Genomic DNA, 24638 nt, shown 5'->3' on the forward strand with positions numbered 1-24638 from the left:
AGATAAAGGGTTATGTCCACTTGTGAATTTAAAAATAACAATTTTGAAATTTTCACACGACATTAGATAAATTTGTTAATAGATCAGGGTAGATAATTTTTGAAAACAAAAAAAGGTCATAATAGGATGAAACCCATCGGAAACGAAAGATAAAATAGCAAACATTAAAGGAAAAATAATTTACGGGCGATCTAAGGTCGGAAACTACAAGTCCTATAGAAAAAAGTTATTTGGCAATATTGTAGGTAAATTTTTATGTGTAAAATTAAATTTAATTTAAGCAAAAAAATCTTCCTCACCGCCTGATATTTTTTTCGAAGTCCAATTATAGATTGGTTACACAAGATCAAGGGAATCGAAAATTTTTCTAAAGTTTTTTTTATTAATTTATTAAAAAAAAATGCACAAAAAATCACATATTTTTTTGACTTGCGAGTGAATACAACCAGAAATAGACTCATCAAAGTTCTAGGATTAAATATCATTTCTAGTACGCATTTGCAAAGACTACCAAAATCCATTAAATAACGAAATGGCAGCTTGAAACTTTCCCTGCTTATTTTCGACCACGTATATCCAAATCTAATTAGTACTTAATTATTGATTGACTGAAAGACTGCAAATATTACAATTAAAAAAAGCCTACATATTAATTTTGCTCCTCCTCCCCCATCCTTTCGCTAATGAAGTCATCAATTAATCATCAGCAAACCAGCAATTATGCTTTGATTAATTAGATAATTGCAATGCCACCAGTATAATTAAAATAAATAAATTGGAAATTAATTTGAGGCAGTTTTTCTAAACGAATTTTAGAAAACTTTCAAGGTGCTTTAATAGTATTTGTAATATTTGGTTACACTCGCATAACGTATTTCATTTAGGTTTTTTTAGTGTCATTCCAATATCTCTAAATGTTTATGCCATCTCTATATTCTATTAGTATATATAATTCCTTTCCATTTACTCATCTCCTCGGCTTATGTGCAATTTTCCAAATATTTTTCTTTGGCCTACCAAATATTACCTTTTTAATGCACAAATCCTATTTACGCAACGCGAGTATTTGTTGTCCTCCTTAAATCCAATATAGCTCAGAAGATGTTATTATTTCTTTTACGCCTATTCTGTTTGTCATTTCATTATTATTTTTTCAGCAAAAAACTACTAAACAAAAGCAGATAATCCACATTTTCCAACAGCTGCTAGCATTCTTCTTTACGCTCTTTGGTTTTTACTTATCCTCGGTAGTTGATTTCTTCCTGCTCTGTAGGTGCTTACTTGCAACTAGTTGCTTGGGGTTTTCGCCAACGCACGATTTGGCCGCTGTTAGTTGTCCAGATACAATTCTAATGGCAAAACAAGAGTGGAAGGCGCTTATCAGATTTTTTTTTTTGCTTCGGTCAAACTACCTGGTGAAGACGAATATATTGAATGGCACGCTGCCGCACAGATTTAACTGAGTATTAATAATATATATAATAATGTGTGTCCCTTTTGCATTATACAGCTAATGTGCGTTGGAAAAGCGTAAGAAGTAACAGTTTAGTTCTTCCGAAACCGGTTAAAATCTTAAAAAAATTGTATTTTAAATACTCATTTTCTACTATTAATTATTGGTAAAAATACATGCGTTATTGACGTCGGTTAAAAAACATATTTTGTTCTAATTTCCTAAACACCTCTTTAGGGCGTGTGCCATATGCTCTAACATTTTTCTAATATTGTGTTTTAAAAACAATTACCCGCACGCAAAAGCCGATAGCAAATGTTCAGGGCTTTCATTCATAGTTTTACATATGTATAAATATAATTACTATATACGATTGAAAGCATGTTTATACTCACTCATATATGTAATATATGGTAAAGGGCCAAACTAATTTTCTAATAAATTTCAAGCGTGCTGATATAGTTAGCGTAAATAATTGCGATTTAATTAAGCTGAACAGTTGAGTAACTCAAGCGGAAATTATGGTTGCACAATCTAAAGGAAATGTGTAAAATAAAACTGCTCGATATTATATTTAGAAATTAAAATACTGATATTGTAATATAAAAATTCTTTTTTTTTTACATTTACTGCTAACCTTGAGCGTACGATAAAAGCTAAAATATATATAAATTATTTATTAAAAAAAAAAATAATAATAATAAAAATAATAGCTTATGTCATATTACATATTTATACCATGGAAATAGAATTCAGCCCTAATTATGCTAAAACACTGTAAAATTTTGTAAAAGGTTTTGAAATTATGGTGAATATATTTAATAGCTTATAAACATACAGCAATTTACGTTAAATTCATATACAAGTATGTAAATATGATGTGCGCCTATTTAAAATCTTGTGCATAAAAATTCTAAGGAGTCATATCAAAGCAGGGACGCTTTCAAACTCACAGTTGTTAAAAGCAATCACTTATAGTCTTGAATGTGGAAAAAGCCTTAAATGTGCTCCAGTGTCACTTTTGACCAAATACAGCAAAAAATAAAGGAATATTGCGAAGATAATCGTAAAAGTCTAATACCTGTGCTGACCAGTAGACTTAGGGACTACAACAGAAACGTAAAATAAAATTAAACGACATGAAACAAAAGCGGAGAGCATTAAGGAAAACATTAGCTGATAAGGACAGGAGTATGCCTACGGATATACAAGTACATGTGTCCAACCTGTAGCAAACTGTTATACGGCAGTGACAGCACATCATATGCCACATATGACTGAGGCGAAATGGAGTATTATTGTATTATCCAAACCGAAGAGTGTGCGGCACTTTAATACGAAGTTATACGTTTATGACCATTTGCACATACAAGTATATAAGCACATGTTTGCAGTGTTAAATATTTCAGGAAGTAAGAGAGGCAAGCCGAAGTGGCAGCATCGAAGAAACTCCACGATAATTATAAAATAAAGTAGTATATCTAATCTAATATACGCACTTTTGTTTTACATGACTTTTTAGGCGCCGGTCAGCATACAACTCCAGCAATAAAAAGTTATGTCTAACCACGAAAAGGTGCAAAATTATCGGTGGTTTGTTCATTGAACTCTACCTTTATATATTGTACATACCTAAGCACCTATAGTATGTATTACAGGCACGTGCGCGTATGTGCGGCATATTTTTTGGTCAAATTGTCATAAAAATTAAGTGGACATGATCATTAAAGTTTTACGACATTTTGCAACCAAACATAATGTGGTTAGTTAGGAGATAAACGTATGAAGAAATGCTCTTACAATGCTAGAATCTCCAATCGCTTCAGCTTCTGTATGCTCAACTTGCTTTTGCTTCTTGTTTTCTGCTAGTAAAAGTGTTGTAGAGCTGACAGCTGGCATATGTGATAACACGCTAACCATAAATGTTTTTCCGATAGTTTTCCATGTCAGTAGCTAAAATGCCACTGATCCTGCGGCTCAATCATCATAAAATTCGATTTTACTGCCTTCAAAATTGTTAGTAAGTAATGAAAAACCAGAAAATGATATGCCTCATAGCTCTAAAGATATCATTAGTTATTTGGTTCTTCCTTACGTAGTTCTTCTGTTACGTTAAGTTTGTCACAAAATTTGTAACAACCAGAAGGAAACGTCCGAGATCCTATAAATATGTAAATGATGAGCATGTCGAGCTGAGTCGATTTATTCGTCTGTCTGTCCGTCGTACACGAACTAGTCCCTCAGATTTTGAGATGTCGATCTGAAATTTTACGTAGTTTTTCTTCAAGAACCTGATCATTTGTCGGAATCGCCGATATTGGTCCACTATAACACTTAACTGCCATACAAACTAAACGATTAAAATCATATCCTTGCATAGACAAACTTTTTAGTTGTCGAGATATCTTCACGAAATTTGGCATGGATTATTTCCCAAGGCTAGGATACAATCTCCAAAGAAGTTGTTGAGATCGGACCACAATAGCTTATAGCTGCCATACAAACTGACCGATCAAAGTCAAGTTCTCGTATGAATCACCAATTCACCGTTTTAAGTAAATAAATGTTACCACACACCAACTGTCTTCGCTGTCAACCAGTAAGTAACCAATCAATCAAAGTTAATATCTACTCCTTAAATCACTTGCGGTCGCAGTCTAGGAGCCCAAAGATATCAATTATGTTACCATTAGATTTATTATTATTATTATTAATTAGAATTTAAAAGCTGGTTTTCGCCGTCCGCTACTTATAAATAATCACCAAACATTTAAAAAAATATATATTAATAATTATATATGCTTATATCGGTGATTGTATGTCCAAATAAATATAATTAGCTTATGTTTTGTTTACTGCGAGTACGTACTTTAGACTTTGTATTTGTTTATTTAAGTCACTTGTGTTTACATTTCTAGCATCCTTGACCCTTCCATTCACACTTGGGCGGACCTAGAAAAACGTACACACTTAACCGGTTCGCTTTGTTTACAAAAGTAAAATAGAAAATAGAGCATTTCGAAAGCATATTTCCTCGTTCCGCTTTTGTGAGGTTTTCTTTTGATTTTATTTCGTCTTTTCTATTTTCACATTTTGTAACCTCCTTACGTAACCCTTAGCTGCATTCTCTTTCACTTTCTTTTACTGCGCGCACCGCACAATTTCATGCTTTTGTTCTCTAATTAGAAATTCCACAACAAGCTTGTCAGTCGCTGCTTTTCTTTTGTGCGTTTTTCTCCTTTCACTCTGAGCTAGTTAGCGGACTACCTTGATATAAATATACAGCTACGAGTACATATGTAAATTTCACCGCAATGTTCGTTTGCATAATCATAGTGGAACGCCTGTCTGCGCTGTCCATTTCGGGGTTTGTCACTGGGAGTATTTTTTTTTTACTTGCTATTATGTTTTGCATATGCATCATTAATATACTTGCAACTAGTATGTACACCCTATTGAAACTCTCGTTTTCCTACCATTTGACATGTGTTGTGCTCATCTGTCAATTTGACATTTAAGCGCAAAAACATTGCGACCCTTTTAAACGGCCAACCGACATTTTCTTGCTGCAAAGTGAGTTTTCTTGCATTTTCCTTAAGTAAGTAATTATGCATGAAAGTAGCTTAAGTTTGCAGCTCGCTAATGATAACCTTCGATTTGACATTTCATTTGTCATCTGTCAGCGCTTACGACGCTTGTGTCAAAAGTTAATCCTCTCTGCATTTATTTCCCTCGTTTATTTGTAGAAAAATCGAAGCATAGAAAGTGCAATTAATAAAAATTTACATACTTAGAGGATTATAAAACGAATGGCATATTTAATCGGTTAACTTCTTGGTGGTTCAATGGCTTGACTTCGTTCAATTCTATCTTCTATGCTGTCTAAGCTTAGCTAATTGCTCTATTCTCTCACTAATATGACATTTGTTAAATTAGCAATTTGACTTTAGATTTGTTGTGCTGAGCATCACATTTTTGTACATTAAGCTCATAAAGGCCATGATTAAATTTCGATGAAAACAAAGAGCTTTAAAGCTCCGAAATTTATTTTCGAAATCACGAATTGTGGAACATCCAGAAGAAAACATCGAATCCCATATAAAGTATATAGATATACCATATATCTATAAAAGATCAGCGTGACGAACTGAATCTATTAGTCCCTTTGTCTGTTTGTATATGCGCGAACTAGTCTGTAAGCTTTTGAGATATCGATCTAAAATATTGCGTACCTATAGAAACCATAGAAACTGAACGATCTAAACAAAGTATGAAAATCTTTTATTTGACAAGATATCTACATGAAATTTGACATAGATTATTATTCAAGACAACGGTACAATCTCCAAACAAATTGTCCACATCGGACCACTATAGCATATATGTAGCTGACATAAAAACTGACCGATAGCAATCCAGTTCGCTGCAACCGAAGCTAAGTTGTTTTTTGTTTTTGTTATTAATTAAAATTAACATATGAATACGAATTGCATTGACTAGAGAAGCCAACAAATCTGGTACATTATTGCCAGTCTTAAACAAATTTCGCAAAGCTTCTCGCTCAAGCAAAGCATGATTTTCAATACAAATATAGTTTACTCTCAACATTCATTTACATTTAATTTCATGCCATTTGGTGAACTGGTTAAACGTGTTACCGGCAAGCGAATGCGATCCCCAATGTTGTACTAGAAAAATCGAAATCAAGTGAGCTCTTCAAATACACATTAACAACACATTCACAAGCCTTTGCGACAAGCTCATCTCAAGGCTGCCAAACCAGGTAGTGAAAGACAAAATAACATTAAATCAACGTACATATGTATATACTCGTAAGTAGCTTGCGAGCGTTTTAGAATATCACTGTGTTGACCCGTAGTCTTCTGCCTACAAACCGCCTTTTGCACACGCACACACACACATACGATGCGAAATATATCATGAACTGATAATTGTACTTTCAATTTTACTGTAATCCCCTGCACCCCTTGCCGCTTGTCTTTGTTTACGCGAACAACGCCTTGTGGTCTCTACTACTGACCACCTCCTGTTTTCTGGAGTAGCGTTCTTACATAAATTACCTTTTCTTGTTGCTGTTGTGTCATTGCCAAGGCACAGATTTCTCATTTTAAGCGTATTTTATGAATTTATTTTTTGCGATATTTTAACAACTCATAATACAGCAATTTTCACGTGTAGCTGTTGGTATCCAGTTACCCAAAAACTGGTCTGCTAGCGCCTTGCGTGCCCTGCCAGCTTAACCCTCTCACTACCGATTACCACGGCTTTATGAAGACCAGCCTTACCTTGCACACTACACGCATATATATATATATAGGTATATATACTTGTATATATATTTTTAAACCCATACACATGTAGTTACAAATTTTCCCTTCCTTCTGGTCAGCTATTGTCCAAGCTCTCTTCATATGATCATCCTGTGTTATTTTAAGAGGCAGCCTTTTTTACATTCTTAAACATATCACTCCCCTAAATAATTTACATAACAATGGAACTCACCGTTTTTTTCTAGACTTTGGAAATGTTTCCTGCCGCTGTTACTTCTTTTGACTGCTGCTGCTATTTCTAATATTTTCTTAAGTGGCAGGCTTATGAAATTGATCGCTCGTTATTAACCCTGAAGTGTGTGGAGAACTTGAAATTCACGGTTTATTTATTTTTGCTTTTATTTACAGCAGTTTTTATATCTGTTTGATGAAGGGAGAGCTGGCTAATTTGTTTTGGTGGTAAACTTCTTTTATGAGCTAGTTGCCGCCCAATCTTTGTTTGCACTGAAAGCTTTTTATACGCTAAAAGATATGCTATACCCAGAGCATCACTGCGAAAAGTGATACATATTTCTGTTGTAGTAAGACTTATATTATACGAAAATTTTCGAACATATGTAAAAATTAAGAAATATGACTGCTTTCTTAAAGCTTCTAAATAGCCTCAAAGCACTTTGGAGCTTTTTATGCCATTAGAGCTTTTCTAAAACCAAATATTGACAGCATAATGGAAAATTTAACTAAAACAACCCACTTAATAACATAAAAAGCAAAATCTACGAATCTACGTAGTTTCAAATTGGCTTATGTACACAAAAGTTGACTTTTCTGCTGCCAAGTGACGCCGTCACTGCAATTGTTGCATGTCAATAAACCCATATTGTGCATCGCCTTGTGTTGACATTGACAACTCCACGAAATCGTCGCGCCGAAGGCTATACTTTGCAACACCCGCCATTTATAGGCAAATGCAAGTTTGTCAGGCAATTTGACTAGGCTTTGGGCATGCGTCACCATTGCCACAACCTGATTGGCAAGCTTTTCTTTTATGGGCAAACCAGCTATTATACGCCTGCGTACGCTGCTGATGCTTTTGACAAACTGCGCACGCTTAAATTTTTATAATTTGCTTATAGGTATATATTATTTGTTTATATAGACAGCCTGTGCCATTCTTGACATAATCAATTTCTTTGCGACCGCCCACAATAAGCAGTAAAGATCTGTGACATTGACAAGTAAAATGCTTATAAGAACGTTTTTGACAACTTTGACAGCATGATGTTCACTAAAGTGTATAAATCAGAATCTTTTGTTGTTTATGTAAATGCAATATTGATTTTTCGCAGTCTAAAAATATATAATATTATAATTTACGTACATATATATGAATTATATAATTTTTCATATATAGTCACAACTGCCTGAAACTTGTATATTCCCTGTCAAAAGTGCAAATTATATGATTATATAATATTCTTCAGTAATAATTTTCTATTATTCTCTACCATATGATTTACATGCTTGAGTTTAAGAAAATCAAGCAATTTCGCACTCGTATGACTGCATGTAAAGAAGTATTCCGCCTGGTGCAACTCGCTCGCTAAATATACATATATGCATACTACTGACGACATACGATGACATGTGATGTTTGCTTGACAGCATCAAGCAGCTGACACACTTGCGAATTCGCAACGCTACTTGAAACGTCACACAATGACGAACACAAACAAAAAAAAAAAAATTTTGCAAAAAATCAGCAAAAGCAACACAAAAGACTGCAAATGGAAGTTGTAGAAAAATTGCGCTTTTCCAAATCGAACAATACGAAATTTATTGTCTTTCAAGCAACTCAACAAGATCAAGCCGTGCAAATAAAGGGCGAAATAAAAGTTACAAATTTGCCGAAAAATTGAAACTGTAGCAACGCATTTAAATCACGAGAGTGTCCAGTCAGCAAGTAAGCAATTGTTAACTGTAAAGAAACTCAGACACTCGTTGCCCTTCTGGCAGACTAACTGGCTTTGTGTGAGGACTAGCGTGTGAGGATAATATGTTGCGTGATGATTGCCTGCCTGTCTGTGCGTCTAGCTGTCAATCAAAGCCATGATGGACGCATAAGCGCAAGACGTCTGTTACTATCTGAGCATAAGTGTGTATTCCACAGAATAAGCAGCAACTAAGGCAAAGCAATGCAGGAACATAAGTACGAACAATTGCAATGAAAGAAACAGCTAATAGTGACGTACTGCGTTTAAGAGTAACGGTAGGAGCGGCACACAAAGGATATATATCTCAAAGGCAATTCAGCATTTGCCTGCCATAGCTCGGCAGTATGTCATTCATGAGTTTGTGCTTTATTGTCGGAACATGGCTACGCCTTGCAAAACAAAGACACTGCTAATTGTGTATGTAGGTAAAAAACTGCTGGCTGCTAGTTGAAAAACGGCAGTAAACACGAGGAAGTCGAAAACAAGTTACTTCTTAAAAATACATACATACGCGTCTCATAGTAACGAGCTTGATCCACTGGGCTCCGTAATACTCAAGCTAGAGTAGCATAACAAGAGAGCGTAGATGTGAGACGCGCTTGTTGGTTGCTCATGCGGCATTAACTGTTTGTTGTAGCAAGCGTAGACGTACGGATGTGCCCTACGTAAGCTGTGTGTGATGTCAATAGGCTGCTGGCAATTGTCAGTGCTGCTTATTTTTCGGGCCGTTCACTGAACTTGCGACGCCAGGTACATGAGCTTTTGAGTAGGAAGTAATAATTCGCTAGTTTTCACACAAACACTCAAACATATATGATATAAGATAAATGTGTGTGCAAATGTATTATTTTCCTAGAAAAAAACTGGCAATTAAAAAGCAATGATTTTTATTTAATTTACATTTTTCTCACACTTGCTAGAATTGGACTTAGTTACTTTATGCTTTTCATTTATTGCTCTCTGAAATAGTGTCAAAATGTCATTGCTGACAGCTGTCATAAAAGAGGATTACTGGCTATTATGTTGTTGGCAAAATATAAATGTTTGTGGATTTTTACCATATTTTCTAGCAGCAGTGAATACGACAAATTAAATGCTTATAAGACATTTGACTTTACTCGCTGATATTTGTATAATTGACATGTACGATTGTCAGCACTTAATTACAATTAGCATACATACAAGTATTTTTGAATACAAGCATACCTACATATATATTTACTTATTTTATATTCATACAAGCTTGGCTGCACACATAGCATACTAATTGGCTGAATATTTTGGTAATTTGAATAAATTCTTTATAAAGAATAGATTTACCAATAAGTACCTAAACAAAACGCCAAAAAAAAGGTTTGGCCGCGATTTACACAGAACGTTTTGGTATGCGCGGTAATATGAAAATTACTAAAAAACATTTTTTCTTTTGCAAAACAAAAAATGTATATTAATTTTTTCATAAAATATTTTGTTTGTATTTTACAGACTCTTTCGTAAACAGTCAAGAATGGACGATCTCACGTTCAGTGCCCGACTTGCGCCTAGGCATAGTTGGTTCATTGAACTCCGGCAAATCAGCTTTAGTGCATCGTTATTTAACTGGTTCCTATATGCAAGAGGAGTCGCCTGAAGGCGGTCGCTTTAAGAAGGAAGTATTCATAGATGGCCAAAGTTATTTATTACTCATAAGAGATGAAGGCGGACCACCAGAAATGCAGGTAAGCACACATATTTATATTAGTTGTAAACAAAGAAAATTGTAACTTGTGTAAAATTAATCGAAGTACTATTCTGAGTCTCTCGCTTTTAATTTTACTCTACAATATAATTATAAATAGTAACGCCGTAAAGATAACAAAAGCAGTCAAGTGGAATTAAATTGATTGTGAAAATCTTGAAATTTTCTACTTAAGTAGTTTATGATCTCCCAAAATACTTTGCCAATCTACGTTAGCTATTAAAAGACCTCTATCAGCAGGTAATAGCTTCGGCGCCATAATGCGTGCTATGTTTTCGCATAGTTTTTACTCGCTTATAAATAGCATACATTTAGGCTTAGCTATTCGCTCAAAATAAATGTATTAAAATCGATATCAAAACTTTTACGTAATAAACTACGTAATTGTTGATGTATTTCTTCTTTATACACACAGCCATATAAAGCTAAATAGATATATTGTTTTATATGTGCTAATTTTTAAATGCATACGGCTTCACCAAGCTACACAAATATATATTTTATCATATTCAAGCTATTAACGTGACGTAGTCTGCAAAATTGTGTAAGCGATGCAGTTAATGGGTGTGTTTTTGGCGGCAAAGTTTTTTATGACTTCATTTCTGTTGTAATAGCATTGTGAAGAAAATTACTTGTATTGTCTCCATCAAGTGTCTACTTGTCAAAAACATACCATAAAGTTTTAAATCTTAATCAATTTGGTTTTTAGTTATTACTCTCACTCGTTAACTCTCAGACAATATTAAAACTCATTTGCCCTTATTTAAGTCAAAAGCTCAAATTCAAGTGTAAAAAACCATCACTGAAAGCTTCCTCCTTCCTGTTATTTGCTTTTGTTGAATCGGTTGTGTGTATTGCTGTACGCAGACGACTTCATGGAATTGAAAGTAATGTCTCCTTCTGGCAAAACAATGTCTCCTTCTGCTCTACTTACATATCTTCATAAGCAATTTGCTTAATGTTTGGTTCAAGAACTACGTTTAATATTTGCTTTTTACGTTATTTTGGCGGGACGTCTAGAATATGATTGTTATATGGGAAATTTTGTTTGTATAAAACTGTTACGTAAATTATTTATATAAACTTAGTGCTTCATTACTTCTATAAACTGTCAACAATAACACATACTTGTATATTTGTTTGAAAACTTTCTGAGTTGCACTCATTTTTATTCACAATCCATATAACTCATTAAGTTTGGCTGCTCTGAGCGCACAAGCACATACGGAAACGCATACAAACGCACACACACTCACACAAAACAGTTTCCTATCCAACAAACACAGCTTTTTTTTCTCCATTTACTTTGTAATGCCGTTACACAATGCTACTACTTCTTCCTCTACGCTTGACTGAGTGAGACTCGGTGAGGCAAAAGTGCTAAAGGTTTGCTCGTGCCTTCGTTATTTTCTACACAAAAGTGCTGTTTTTTTGTTAACTTTAGGTATAAAACCCATTGACTATTATATTTTTACGGCGTCAAAGGAAATTATTACTACAATAGTCTGCAAAAGTACCAAAAACTTTGTAAGGAATATGTGCTAAAGCACAGTTATTTGCACCACTTTAAATAAACTTTCAGTCTGGAACAAAATACTTTAAAGTCACATTTTTCTTAGCAACAGAAAGTATCGCAACAATAATATTCTTACTATATGAATAATCTGTCTCATAGCATTCTGCACTCACTCTTCTGCACTTTTAATCATTTATCATCCCAAGTCATTGTGAGTTTGCTCTCGCGAAAGAAAAGCCTCGAGGATTGGGTACTTTTGGGGGTGTAAAGTCAAACTAACAAAGTGTTTTCAATTGCAAATGATCCGAATTTAGGTCAATTGTTGTCCTTTTTGTTATTTACGATACATAGATTCTACTCAAACTTACAACCTCATATACTTAAAATGCAGAGGGTGTGCTTTTGTCTTTGGAACTCGGGCGTATTTTTTTTTTTTTTTGCATTGTTCGAATACGTATGAGAAAAACAATAAAACTGTATGTCATCACAATAATGCGAGCATAAAACAGAAGCCTTATTTCGTAGTCGTTTTTGTCAGTAAAATGCCTATGCGAAGAATGCTAGTAGAATATATACTACCATTTAGCTATATTTCATATTTCACAGCGCAAGCTGCCATTGTGTTAACTCGCTTCTTACTTTTATTTTCTCTGTTTGCTATTGGGTTGTACTAAGAGAGTTTTATACATAAGTTTACAAGAATACTAAGTTTATTGACTTTTTGCATTGTTTTGCTTGACTTTACCATATTTAGGTTAGGATGCTTCGGGAGATTTGAAAATATAGTTTTAACGTCCGTTTTTTGGAAAATGTATAAGAAACGCTGCAAATTTATAGAAATTAATAAGAAACAGTAGATAAAGATTTAGAACACAATACATAGTATATGTTAATCTCTTTAATTAATAACTATTGCCATAAGCTAATCACTCTCACTTTGTTAATCTTTAAGCTTGTTACAATAAAAGACAAATTTCCTTAATCCAATTAGATGTATTGTTTCTACTTATTGTGGGGGTCAAGTTTCAAATACAACAATGTGATCAATAAAATTAACAACTTGTAATTAAGTTCACAATTTTTATTTGTGTATATTGTGAAATATTACTAAAGCTTTCATAATTATATAAGCTTTCACTCTTTGCGTACAGAGCTTTTATAGAAATCAGCAAACTTTTTTTATATGAAGTAATAATCGATCGATTTGTTTTTTGTGTTCTCGTAATAGTTTTATATTTTTAGGGCGAAAAATAAGTTTATATATATTGTATATATATATATATATATATATGGAGAAAGAATTGATGGTCTCCCAAATATTTATTATTTATGGTAAAATTTTTCATCAAAATTCATAAAACATGAAATTTCCAATAAATATACATAATAATAATACTTATTTACTATGCTTAACATTCCATTGTCTTAATATGACGTCGTTTACATAAATATTGATTTCAAAGCTGCATACTGTAGTAACCAAGCTATATCCGGTTCACTCTGCAGGAAACAGCAAAAAGCACAAGTTCATTCACTTTATACAAATGTCTCACTACTACCAAAGTAAATGCAAATCCGATTAAATTTCTTGAAGTAAACACAAATAGATATAAACACATACGAACCCACGACCGACTGGTGCCTACAAAATAAGCTTTCATCGCTTACATGCCTATAAATATACCACAACCGCATTGCTCGCATTGTGTGCACCACCTTCACCATTTCTCTCATTGTTCATTTACTCGGCGCACATGACAGGCCGTCTGAGCTCGCTGTCTGTCTTCATTTTACCGTATGTGGAGAGGTATTTAGAATTATTAGGTATTCACTTAACCAAAGAACACACACAGAGCTCTAATGTAAGCCGCCAGAATAAGGTTACCACAAAAAATTATACAACGCCAGTGACAAGCGATGTCATGACCTAAGAAATGAAATTTAGATACGGCTAATAAATACCAGAGCACTTAGTAAATACCAAAGCAGCTTTAAAAAAAAATTATAGGAACTTCTAGTAAACTTAAACAACAGTTTGACGCATTTAGCCGAAACCCTTCAGTAGCTTTAACATTAAATTCCAAACACAAAAGAGTGAAACCCGTAAATTCGCACATATTGACCCTTGTGCGCCTCGATCGGGTGTTTATTTGCAAAGTGTCAAAGTGTGAACGCGGCACTACAAAGGGCCAACTGTCACAGCACCACTAAACACATTCAAACACGACAAACAAGCGGCTTAAAGCCAACAAACCGCAGCAAATGAGACGGCCTGGGTTAAGTATTCATTAAAAAGCGGTGTTGCCCGAGAGCTGGGGTGGGCGCGTTTTTTTCGCCAGTCTGCAAATGCCTAGAATGCATAATGGTCGGTCAACCGTTGTGCTGTAGCTGTGGCCGGCCATATAACACGCTTCACATGACAAGTTAGTACCTACATATGTATGTGTGACAAGTAACTGCAATTAAGTGGGGGCCGCATGCATGCGGGTCTGCCGCACAAACGCATCGATGGCAAATCAATTGCGGCATTTTAGGCGCTCAAGCAGTCAGTTGACTGGTGGTGCACGAACGATATGATTGCCTCAGGCAGACATGCATATGTATGTAAGCATTTATGCTGACATGAACCATATGGAATGCATACATACATATGTATATGTGTGTGTGTGTAAACATATGCTTCTAGGAGTGCGGTTTTAAAATTGGACAACAGCGTTTTCAACCCTTAATGCTTTGCAAAAATGCGTTTTTGTTATTTAAATAATTGCTAAAGTCTTTTGGACTTTACAAAAAAATTGCACAATCAGTGACTGTGCTGCCAGCAGGAGATTTGCGAATTTCTCCATGTGATTCACTCAGTGGAGGCGCGAGTATTTGGCAATCGAAAGTGTAAGCAGCCTGTCTCTTTCACAGTCGCTCTTGGTGACCCTATTCTTTAGACTGTAAGCCTTTCGACAAATACAACAATCGCTAAGCGGCAATTGTGCTTGCATTCTTTCGGAGCAGCGTTTTTTGTTTTTTGCACGAAGTCAACAGCGCTTATGTTTGTGCAATTTTTCAATATGTCAATATTTGCCAACCTCGAAGTGATAAATAGTAAAAGGCGAATTAAATATTAGAAAAAATTGCGCGCGCGATTTTTCCGTTCAACCCCCCGGCTTCAGGCTGCATATGAATACCGTTATCATATTTTTGTATTTTTCGCTTGTACACCACGATAGTTGCTGGGATTATAGTTTTAATCCCGCTTTTCACAATTTTCAATTTCTAATATGTTTGCTGTATAACTTTCATTCCGCCTTTTGGTTTGAGCCAGCCACGCGCCGTTATTTTTTCTACTCTCGCTTCGTTTGCTATTTGTTCTACGCTCATATTCTTTTTTTATTTGCTTTGCTCTGGGTGGTGAAACTTTTTTCATGCCACACACATGTAATCGACTGCTGTTACCGTTAAGCCTTTAATACCGCCGGCTTGTGCATATTTTCATAATTTCATTTAAAATATCAATTCGCGCGTTAAATACTCTTTTATATGTGTAAAATGAATATTAAATGGAATATTTATGGCAGTCTAAAAAAATTGTTAATTGCAATTAAGTGTTGGATGAATATAAAGTATTTACTTTGAAAAAATAATCTATTAACGAATATTTATAATTTTAATAAAAAAAAAATGTATTCGCAAATGCTTGTAATTAGTGTAAAGATACTGTAAAATTAATCAGTTGTGAAAAAGCAATTATTTTTAAAATTAATACGCTTAATGTTACCAATATTATATAATACCATATATAAATATTTGTACATACGTTACTCTTACTAAAAATAAATTAAATAGCATCGCTTTGTGAAAGAGTTTATATAAAAGCTTTCAGACTCATTGTAATCAAATGTTTTCTCTAAATCTTTTGTGCAGGCCAATTTCCCACAGTGTACTTAAGTTTCATATGCCTTTTTGTATTGCTTCCTACTGTTTGTCTGTTTGCCTTCGCGTACATAATTCTCATATAAATCTCAATTTGGTTTGCATTAAAAATGCATGCTTTATAAATGAGAATATGTAACTCCATCAAAAGCATAAATAAATATGTGAAAATGCTGCATGCAACCACTTTGGCACGCAGCAAAAACCTTTGCATGCGAGAAAAAATCAACCACAAAGTGTGTTGGAAAGTCAGCGGAAACCAGCAGCACAAAACTGCAAATGAAGTGGAAGATAAACGCGCTAGTTCATTTGCTTCGAAAACAACATATCAACCACCCACAACCGCACTCAATCTATGCTTGCAATTGCTGCATAGTGCGCGCTAACTTCCTTGTAGCCATTTAATTTCATGGCAATTGCTACACCTCAAACAATGCAGCGAGCAATGAAAATTCAACGCGCACCCCAAGTGCAAACAAAATATTACAAACGTGTTAGTTTTATGTGACCGACAGGACGGATGCAGGAAACGACGGATGACGAAGAGTATATAAATCAATTGCATTGTCGCAGAGTATTTACTCTCATGATTGAATACGATAAGAAACTCACATGATGCACACATGCAGTGTAATACACACAGGGCTGATTTGTACTTAAAATTCGTACTTGCAGTCATAATAACGGCGTAACGATCATTAGAGCACAGCGCAAAAGACTCCGATTGAAGTGATATGCGTCTCAAGTGCACGTGCCATTGCCGCCGTCAGCGTCACTAACAAATCTGTATCTAACAAGGAAGCGAAGCCACGCTGACACACGTCTTTACGGCGCACGAAAGAACGCATACAAATAGAAACATAAAGAACCCACAGCATGCACACACCCACCCCGAAGCCAGCGGATAAAGCAAAGCTGCCAGCCTTCACGTCAGTTGCACTACTTGGCTGTCGTTGATAATAGCAAACGCCTGCAAGACACTCACATCGCTATTTATTGTTATTTTTGCTTTTTGTGTTGTGACACTCTAGCAAATGTCACTAACGCTTCGCGTCTACTATTTATAACGCACGCGTTAGTAAGAAAAAGTGCAGCCTTGCCGTGATTTGTGAAAGTCCTAGCATCGGCGTTGCGAAACAGTCATAAGCGCCTGCAGCTCGGCACGCGCGGCTCGGCTCTTGCGCTCGAAACAACAACCGACAAATTGGAAAAGAATGTCTTTTATCAACAACAACAGCAGCCGCGGTGGAAACGGTGGCAGTGGCAAGCAAATAACTGCAGCAGCAGCATGCAACACAAGTCTTCAGCTACTAGCTATGTCTGTGAAATGGTACAACATGCTCTTTCGTAGCGATTCCGACGCCAATGCAGTCTCACTCACTTAAAAAGACTCTTCAAGCGCCATTCAAGGCTGCATTCAAGGTTGTCGCTGGCAAGTGACAGACTGGCAGTGGTAGCCATTTGACATTTTCCGCATTGCGCCTTTCAAACGGACACTCCATCAAATCTCATGCATGAAATCTGCGGCAAAGCAACCAACAACTATGTTTAGAATATAGAGACATCTTCTTCTTCCTCATCTTCGGATGCATGAGTATACAGTGTAAAAACGACTTTTTTGAGCTGGTATTGCCACAAAGGATGTAACAAGCTATGGAATAATCAATTTATTTTTTTTAGTCGTGTTGCCAACCAACTTTTTTTATTTGTGAATCCTTAGTGCATATATGGCACATCCGTGAAAAGTACCAGGTTTCCTTCAATTTTTTAAGTGCACTTTTAAGTCTGTCCTCTTGCATAATCAAGAAGCCAGGTTTCTGATTAGTTATTTGCCCGTTCACTTAAGAAGCTAATTAGTACACATAATTTGCCTATCGCTGCACTATTTTTATTCTTTTTTATGCGCAACAGAACACGTGCGCTTAGATCCTTGATAAGCACGTAAGGCTTGGTAAGCTGCATTTCGTTTAAATTCGGTTATTTTTGCTTCATTATAAATAGTTTGAACAAGAATAGCTTAAATATAAGGTCTAGTAAAAATTTAAATCGCCATTTTTCCAAAACGTCGATGTAAAAAAAAATCTCAACATACAAATAGTCCAAAAAACCTCATGAATCGAATTTTCAACTGCGAGCCGCTGCTGAATCGCAACTGATCCATTTCTGAAGCGGATGGTGATGAAAAGTAGGTCTCTTAATACAACGTCAACTCAAAAGGGTCTTGGTCGATTCGCGGTGAGCCGGCGTAAACTGTGGCCAGGCCAAGTTATACGATCAAGAAAGTTTTGCTATGTGTTTGGCGAGATTGGCAGGGGATCATCTACTATGAGTCGCTCCCCTATGGTCTAAGTCTTATTTCGGATCTGTACTGTCAAAAACCGTTTCAAAAAAGAAATCGCTGTGAAGTGGACACCTTTGGCCAATAGGAAAGGAATTGTGTTCCATCAGGACAATGCCTAGTCACACACATCGATAGTGGCTCGCCAGTAGCTCCGGGAGCTTAGTTGGGAGGGGTTTATGCATACACCTTATAGTCCAGACCTTGAACCAAGTGATTACTGCCTACCCTGCTTATGGTGAATGATTTTGCTGTTGAAAAATTTGCCACAAAAGAAGCTTGTGAAAATCGACTGTCCCCGACTTTTACCAAGAGAGACGAGGCTTTTTATGAAAGTGAATGAAATTACCATCGAAATGGCAACAAGTTATCGAACGAATCTGTGCCCATTTTATCTAAATTGGATCATTCTAATTACGTTAAATAGAACCTTCGACTTAAGGCAGAAAATAATGTATACATATTTATTATACTCTATATAACGGATTCTATGAAACTTTTACTGAATTTTCACCGTGTATTGGCAAATTAAGAGAAACATTTTTGAATACATTTTCAATATTTCACCCATTGCATGGGTCGAAATTTAATTGAGAGAGTTCAGAAATCACAACATCGTGCGCTTACACTGGTGTGCAGCAGTTTATCAGTCGCCGATGGCAGAAAAAGTTACGCTTTGAAACACTGTGCTCTAAGCAGCTCAACAAATTCACTTTTCCTATTACAATTTCATATGCTGTTGTTGCATGAACACAAACACTGCCACCACCTACCCCACCCACTCGCAGTGGATCCGCACGTTGTGTGCCTTCCGCTGACAGAGTTTGTGTCGTGCACGCTTCCGCTTCGGCGTTGTAACCATTTGAACAGCGAAAATAAAAGCAATACAATTAAATATTACGTGCCAACAATTTATGCAAGACATATACCGAAGCAAAACTACACACAGGCATGCATATACACGTGTATGTGTGTACACGCGAGAATATATAGTCATCAGTCATTTGCTGTGTCGCCAGCGCGTCGCTCGAGGACATCATTACCATCCACAGCGGCCCATAATCAACAGCACCACCACCCCAACGCAATGTACATACGTGTATGTGTCACCACCACCAATAACAACACCCCCTCTCCGTTTGCCCTCTTTACAGTACTTTTGCGTTTTGCCGCCGTCGCCAACATAACCATTCATATTTGTTGCCGTCGCCGACGTCTGGTGTTTTGGCACATACAAAAAATGGATTTTCTCCGACAACTACGGCACAGCGCACACCCCCTAGCTTCCTCCGCGGTAGTCGATACTTTGCAGTGCCAGCGATTTTTCCTATTTTATTTGCCTACAAATGCACACAATAACAATAAAAACAACAGTAATAGTAACTGAGACTGAAGCTGAAGCTAAAGCTTTTACACTGTATATGTAGGTGTGTTTATGTTGGTGTGCTTCAAATATGAGTCCTGGAGTATATGTTGCTGTTGCCGGCTGACTGTTTGCCTGCCTTCCTGGTTCACTGGCTGCTTGGCGAGTTAGTGTTGTGTTAGCTGGCAAGAAAGACGGATGCGAAAACGAGCTTAGCCTAGAAATCGTGATAGAAGTTTCTTTTGTTATATTGTGTATTGTAAACGCTGCCTCGTGAAAGGCATACTTTAAGGCGCCAAATGGTTTAAACGCTAACAAAGTGTAATAAATCAATTTGTTGACAATTTCATCTCTTCAACTGCAAAAAACGGGTAAGCAAGTCTCATTATTTAAGCCGATTGAAGTGAATTTGTTGAAAACCAGCCACTGTGTCTGTTGACCAAAGGCACTCTCCAACCCACAGCAGCTCACATATACACACAGCTATGCATATATTTTGTATATATGGGTAATTTGGTGAAGTAGCGCGCTCAGAGCGCAAGTGTGTATTACTCCGTTTGTGGCATGAAACTCTCCAAAAACACAAAAACACCCTCTCAACATTCGGTAGTACACAGGTTGCAGGCTGATTGCCACCTTTACGCACACCTTGGCGGAGAGTTGCACTTTGGGGCTGACAATGTTTTATAATCCTGCGCACTGTGCAGCAGCAATCAACCAACTGCTACAAACAGCTTCTGCAACAGCAATTATTATATGTACTCGCACATACATATCGACAATTGCATCAGCATAACACTGTAGCCTTCATCTCCGACAACAGTAGTCGCAATAGACACATATTTGTACTCGGCCTCTGCTTGACGTGCAACAAAGCTGTTGCAGCCAGTTATTTGCCACTTCAATGCTCTGCATGCAGCATAACATAGTCAGACAAATGCAAATATGCAGACAAACACACACATGTGCTAATACACACATAACTCCAAGCATGCATTTTTCTTTACTTAAAATGAGTATGTATGTATGTATATGTATATGTATAGACTTCACTTTACATATGTACATATAGGCATTTGTAGCGGCATGTACGATATTTTAGAGAACTTTCGAAAGTTCATTATACCTTGTCCAAGCTTGTTTGTTGTCAGCCTTTAAACTACATGACGCCTTGCTACATTTATTTTCGAGTGAAAACAAATTCAAAAAGTAGAGTTATCGTTGGTTTTCAACACAACTTAAAAGTTTTCTTCAAAAAATATTAAGTTAAAAAGCGTTTTGTTCTTAATTTCCCGCATTAGAAATAATGCTGTAGATACTGTTTCTTACATAGGCAAGTGCAGTTGCTACTTGCCCCCAAAACTATGCTACGCTTTGTTGGTCCCCACTTCATTTAACATGCATGTAAAGTGCGCCAAGTGCTTTATGAGCTTTGTTCGCTATCCTCCAAGCATGTGTGAGTGCCTGCAATCACATACAAGTACAATTAAAGCTTCTACAAATTTCTCTGCGCCGTCCAGTCGCATACGAAAGAAATATGCCTTTCTTGTTTTCCAGCCTCAACTGCTACCGCTCTTATGCGCCTGCCGTAGCCGTTCCGCCTACTCCACTCAAAGCTTTTGTTTTTTCAAGCACCGCAGTGCAGCCGTCAACACTTCTACGCTCTTGCACATACATATGTCCGTACATAAATATTATTTATTTGTATTGTTTGCACTTACATTTTGTATGGAAGTGAGTTTTTTGTTTGCTTTGTTGTAGCTGGCTGGTACCTTGGTTACTTAACCTTTACTTAGGCATAGCAAAGTCAAGGGCTTACATATGCAAGCAGTTGTTGTGATTTGGCAGCGAATTCTTTAGTATTGTATATTCTGGCACTAAGTGTATGCTACAGATTATGCTTTTCCCCTGTAGTTTGATGTGTTTTAGACTTAAATATGCCTCGGTGGTTTAGAATTTATTTATTGCCTTATACGATATTTGCAGACGTTTTCATGCCTCACATACTGATTCATATATATTATACACATTCATACGTTAATTTATTATTTAGTTCACCTTTGTAATGCAATTTCTTTTAACTGCTCATTGCCCAAATTACTAAACTCAACCCTTTTTTTATATTCTTGCAGTTTGCCGCTTGGGTTGACGCTGTGATTTTCGTCTTTAGTCTTGAGAACGAGAGCAGTTTCAATACAATTTACAATTACTTTAATAAAATGGCGCATTTTCGCAATGGTCAGGATTTACCAATGATTTTAGTTGGCACACAGGGTAAGTGTTTTGATCGGCTTTGTGCGCACAAGTGCACTCACACATACTTGACTCTGTCGCCGCATTTTGTTAAATTGAATTTGTAGCGTTTAATTTTTTAATTTTGATTTCAATTGCTTTTCTTATTCTCTTTAGATGCAATTAGTGAGCGAAATCCACGTGTGATCGATGACTCTCGCGCGAGAAAACTGGCAAACGACTTGAAGCGCTGTTCGTACTACGAAACGTGTGCCACATACGGTCTCAATGTAGAACGCGTGTTCCAGGACGGTAAGTTTCCTTACGAATTTCTTGAACAATTTCAGGTACTCTTACGTTTCACCAAGTTTGCTTCAAATATTTAAGCTTTTTCTCTCACGCTAACCGCTGATGCATACAAACCTATATAATTTCTAATAAATTTCCCCTTCCTCCATAGCTTGTCAGAAGATCCTCCAGCAGCGCATTCCCCTACCCCCCACCGTCAACTCCCGACCCACAACGCCGCAAGGCACACGCCTCGGCATCGCCTCCTATCACCACAACTCCAACAATCATGGCGGCGCCAATGCAAATGGCTTCTCTGCATCCACTTCGTCGGTGCAGGGCGCCGTATCCACCAGTAATTTAACGCTGCCTCACCGCCATCACGCGCTGTCCACATCGTCACATCATATACCGATGCGCATGAGCGCCGATTTCATGCACACCGAACAGCAGCAGAGCTTACCACCCAGTCAGAAGGCGTGGCAACAGCAAAAAGAACAGCAACAACGTGATCGTGAACTAACGATGCTCACAAATGAAAACAATAACATCACCAAATTCACACCCACACATCACCAACAGCAGCAGCAACAACAACAACAACAGCAGCAATCGAACCACCAAACAGCGGAAAGTTTGCCACCTTTGAGTTTGGTGCCGCTGCGCGAGAACAGGGATAATGGCAGTGGTGGTGGCGGCGGCAGCGGCGGTGGTAAGGATCTGCCGACACCCACATCCACGCCCACTACAAGTCGCAAAAGTCGACGGCGTTCAAATCTCTTCATTCCCTCCTCCTCGAAGAAGGGCGAGAAGGATTTGAAAAATGGCGAATTGGGTAGCGGACGGTCCATACCAATCAAACAAGGTTACCTCTACAAACGCTCCAGCAAATCGTTGAACAAGGAATGGAAGAAGAAATATGTGACGCTCTGTAATGACGGGCGGCTCACATATCATCCATCGCTACACGATTACATGGACGATGTGCATGGCAAGGAAATACCGCTGCAATACGTAACTGTAAAAGTACCGGGACAAAAACCGCGCGGTTCGAAATCAATCATCACCAACAGCGCGCTCACAACCTCAATGCACTCGAACGGTCGCGGCCATGGTCAAAACGGGTTGAGCGAAGGCATTGGCTGTCTGTCGATTGTCAAGGATAACAAGGAAAAGAAGGTGACCGAGAAGGTGCTGCTCACCGCTTTCGATACGCTCCGCGAGCCGGTGAAATCGAATTCTTCGCAACAGACTAGTGGCGATGAGGGCATAGCCATGTCCAACTCCAACTCGCAGACATTTATTGCTGGCAGTGATAGTCAACAACACCTACAGCAGCAACAACGCGAATTGCTCGCTGTTAACGCGGCAAACAAATTAGAATCTCAAACACCAAATGTAAAGAAACGCCATCGCCGCATGAAGAGCAGCAGCGTTAAATCAAATGAAGTGGACGATTCGGACATTTATGAGTTCTTCATCGTATCGCTCGATTCCAAACAGTGGCACTTTGAAGCGGCCAGTTCTGAGGATCGTGACGAATGGGTGGCTGCTATTGAGCAAGAGATCTTCAAAAGTCTCCAAGGCATAGAGAGCACGAAAACCAAACCGGCAACCACAAGTGAGCTGGCCTCAATGGTGGCAATACGCACGCGAGTGCCGGGCAATGGCTTTTGCGTGGACTGCGATGCGCCGAGTAAGTGAAATATACAAGAACTTGCTTGAATTTTAATTTATTGGAAATGAGTAATATTAATGCAAATCCAATATTGCAGATCCGGAGTGGGCTAGCTTGAATCTGGGTGTACTCATGTGTATCGAATGTTCGGGCATTCATCGTAATTTGGGTTCACATATTTCCAAAGTGCGTTCGCTTGGCTTAGATGATTGGCCGTAAGTATACACTTTTTAGAGATAATCTTAATGAGAATTATGTACATTTGTAATAAACCGAGAACGTTTGTTCTACAGAGCTGGTCATCTCAGCGTAATGTTGGCCATAGGCAATAGTTTGGCGAATTCGGTGTGGGAGGCGAATACGCGGCAACACACCAAACCAAGGCCCAATTCCACACGTGAGGAGAAGGAAGCGTGGATACGGAGCAAATATGAATCCAAAGAATTTTTAGCACAATTCAATGCTAATACAAACACAACGCCGGGACAGCAATTAATAGAAGCGGTGATCAGGTGAGTGACACATAACACATCGCCGACCGACGTAACATTACATCGCAATGACATTACTTTTGTTTGTTAACTTCTCTTTACACTCTAATTCAGATCGGACATTAAATCGATTGTCTTGATACTCGCCACCGCTAACAGTGAAGTGACCAATGCTAACGTGAGTCCACGTGATGTGCGGACACCACTGCTGCTGGCTTGTGCCATCGGAAATCTAGCCATAGCGCAGCTGCTCATTTGGGTAAGTCCAACTTCGTTTTTGTTTTCTATAAAAGAGAACAAAACATTTCTCAACTCTTTCTCTTATTGTATAT

General features: G+C 37.3%; 1 protein-coding gene across 2 annotated transcripts in view; it reads left to right on the forward strand.

The window, feature by feature from the left end:
- The window catches only part of CenG1A (Centaurin gamma 1A), a 219619-nt gene that overhangs the window by 192820 nt on the left and 2161 nt on the right, over positions 1 to 24638 (forward strand). For both annotated transcript variants that reach the window (XM_036360133.2, XM_036360135.2), the window contains 7 exons: positions 10224 to 10456; positions 21750 to 21891; positions 22027 to 22161; positions 22310 to 23833; positions 23913 to 24030; positions 24109 to 24327; positions 24421 to 24565. In XM_036360133.2, coding sequence (XP_036216026.1) covers positions 10224 to 10456; positions 21750 to 21891; positions 22027 to 22161; positions 22310 to 23833; positions 23913 to 24030; positions 24109 to 24327; positions 24421 to 24565 — 2516 coding nt within the window. The remainder of the gene's footprint in view (positions 1 to 10223; positions 10457 to 21749; positions 21892 to 22026; positions 22162 to 22309; positions 23834 to 23912; positions 24031 to 24108; positions 24328 to 24420; positions 24566 to 24638) is intronic.

This window comes from Bactrocera oleae, chromosome 3 (genome assembly GCF_042242935.1).
Source record: "Bactrocera oleae isolate idBacOlea1 chromosome 3, idBacOlea1, whole genome shotgun sequence".
NCBI classification, from domain to species: Eukaryota; Metazoa; Arthropoda; class Insecta; order Diptera; family Tephritidae; genus Bactrocera; species Bactrocera oleae.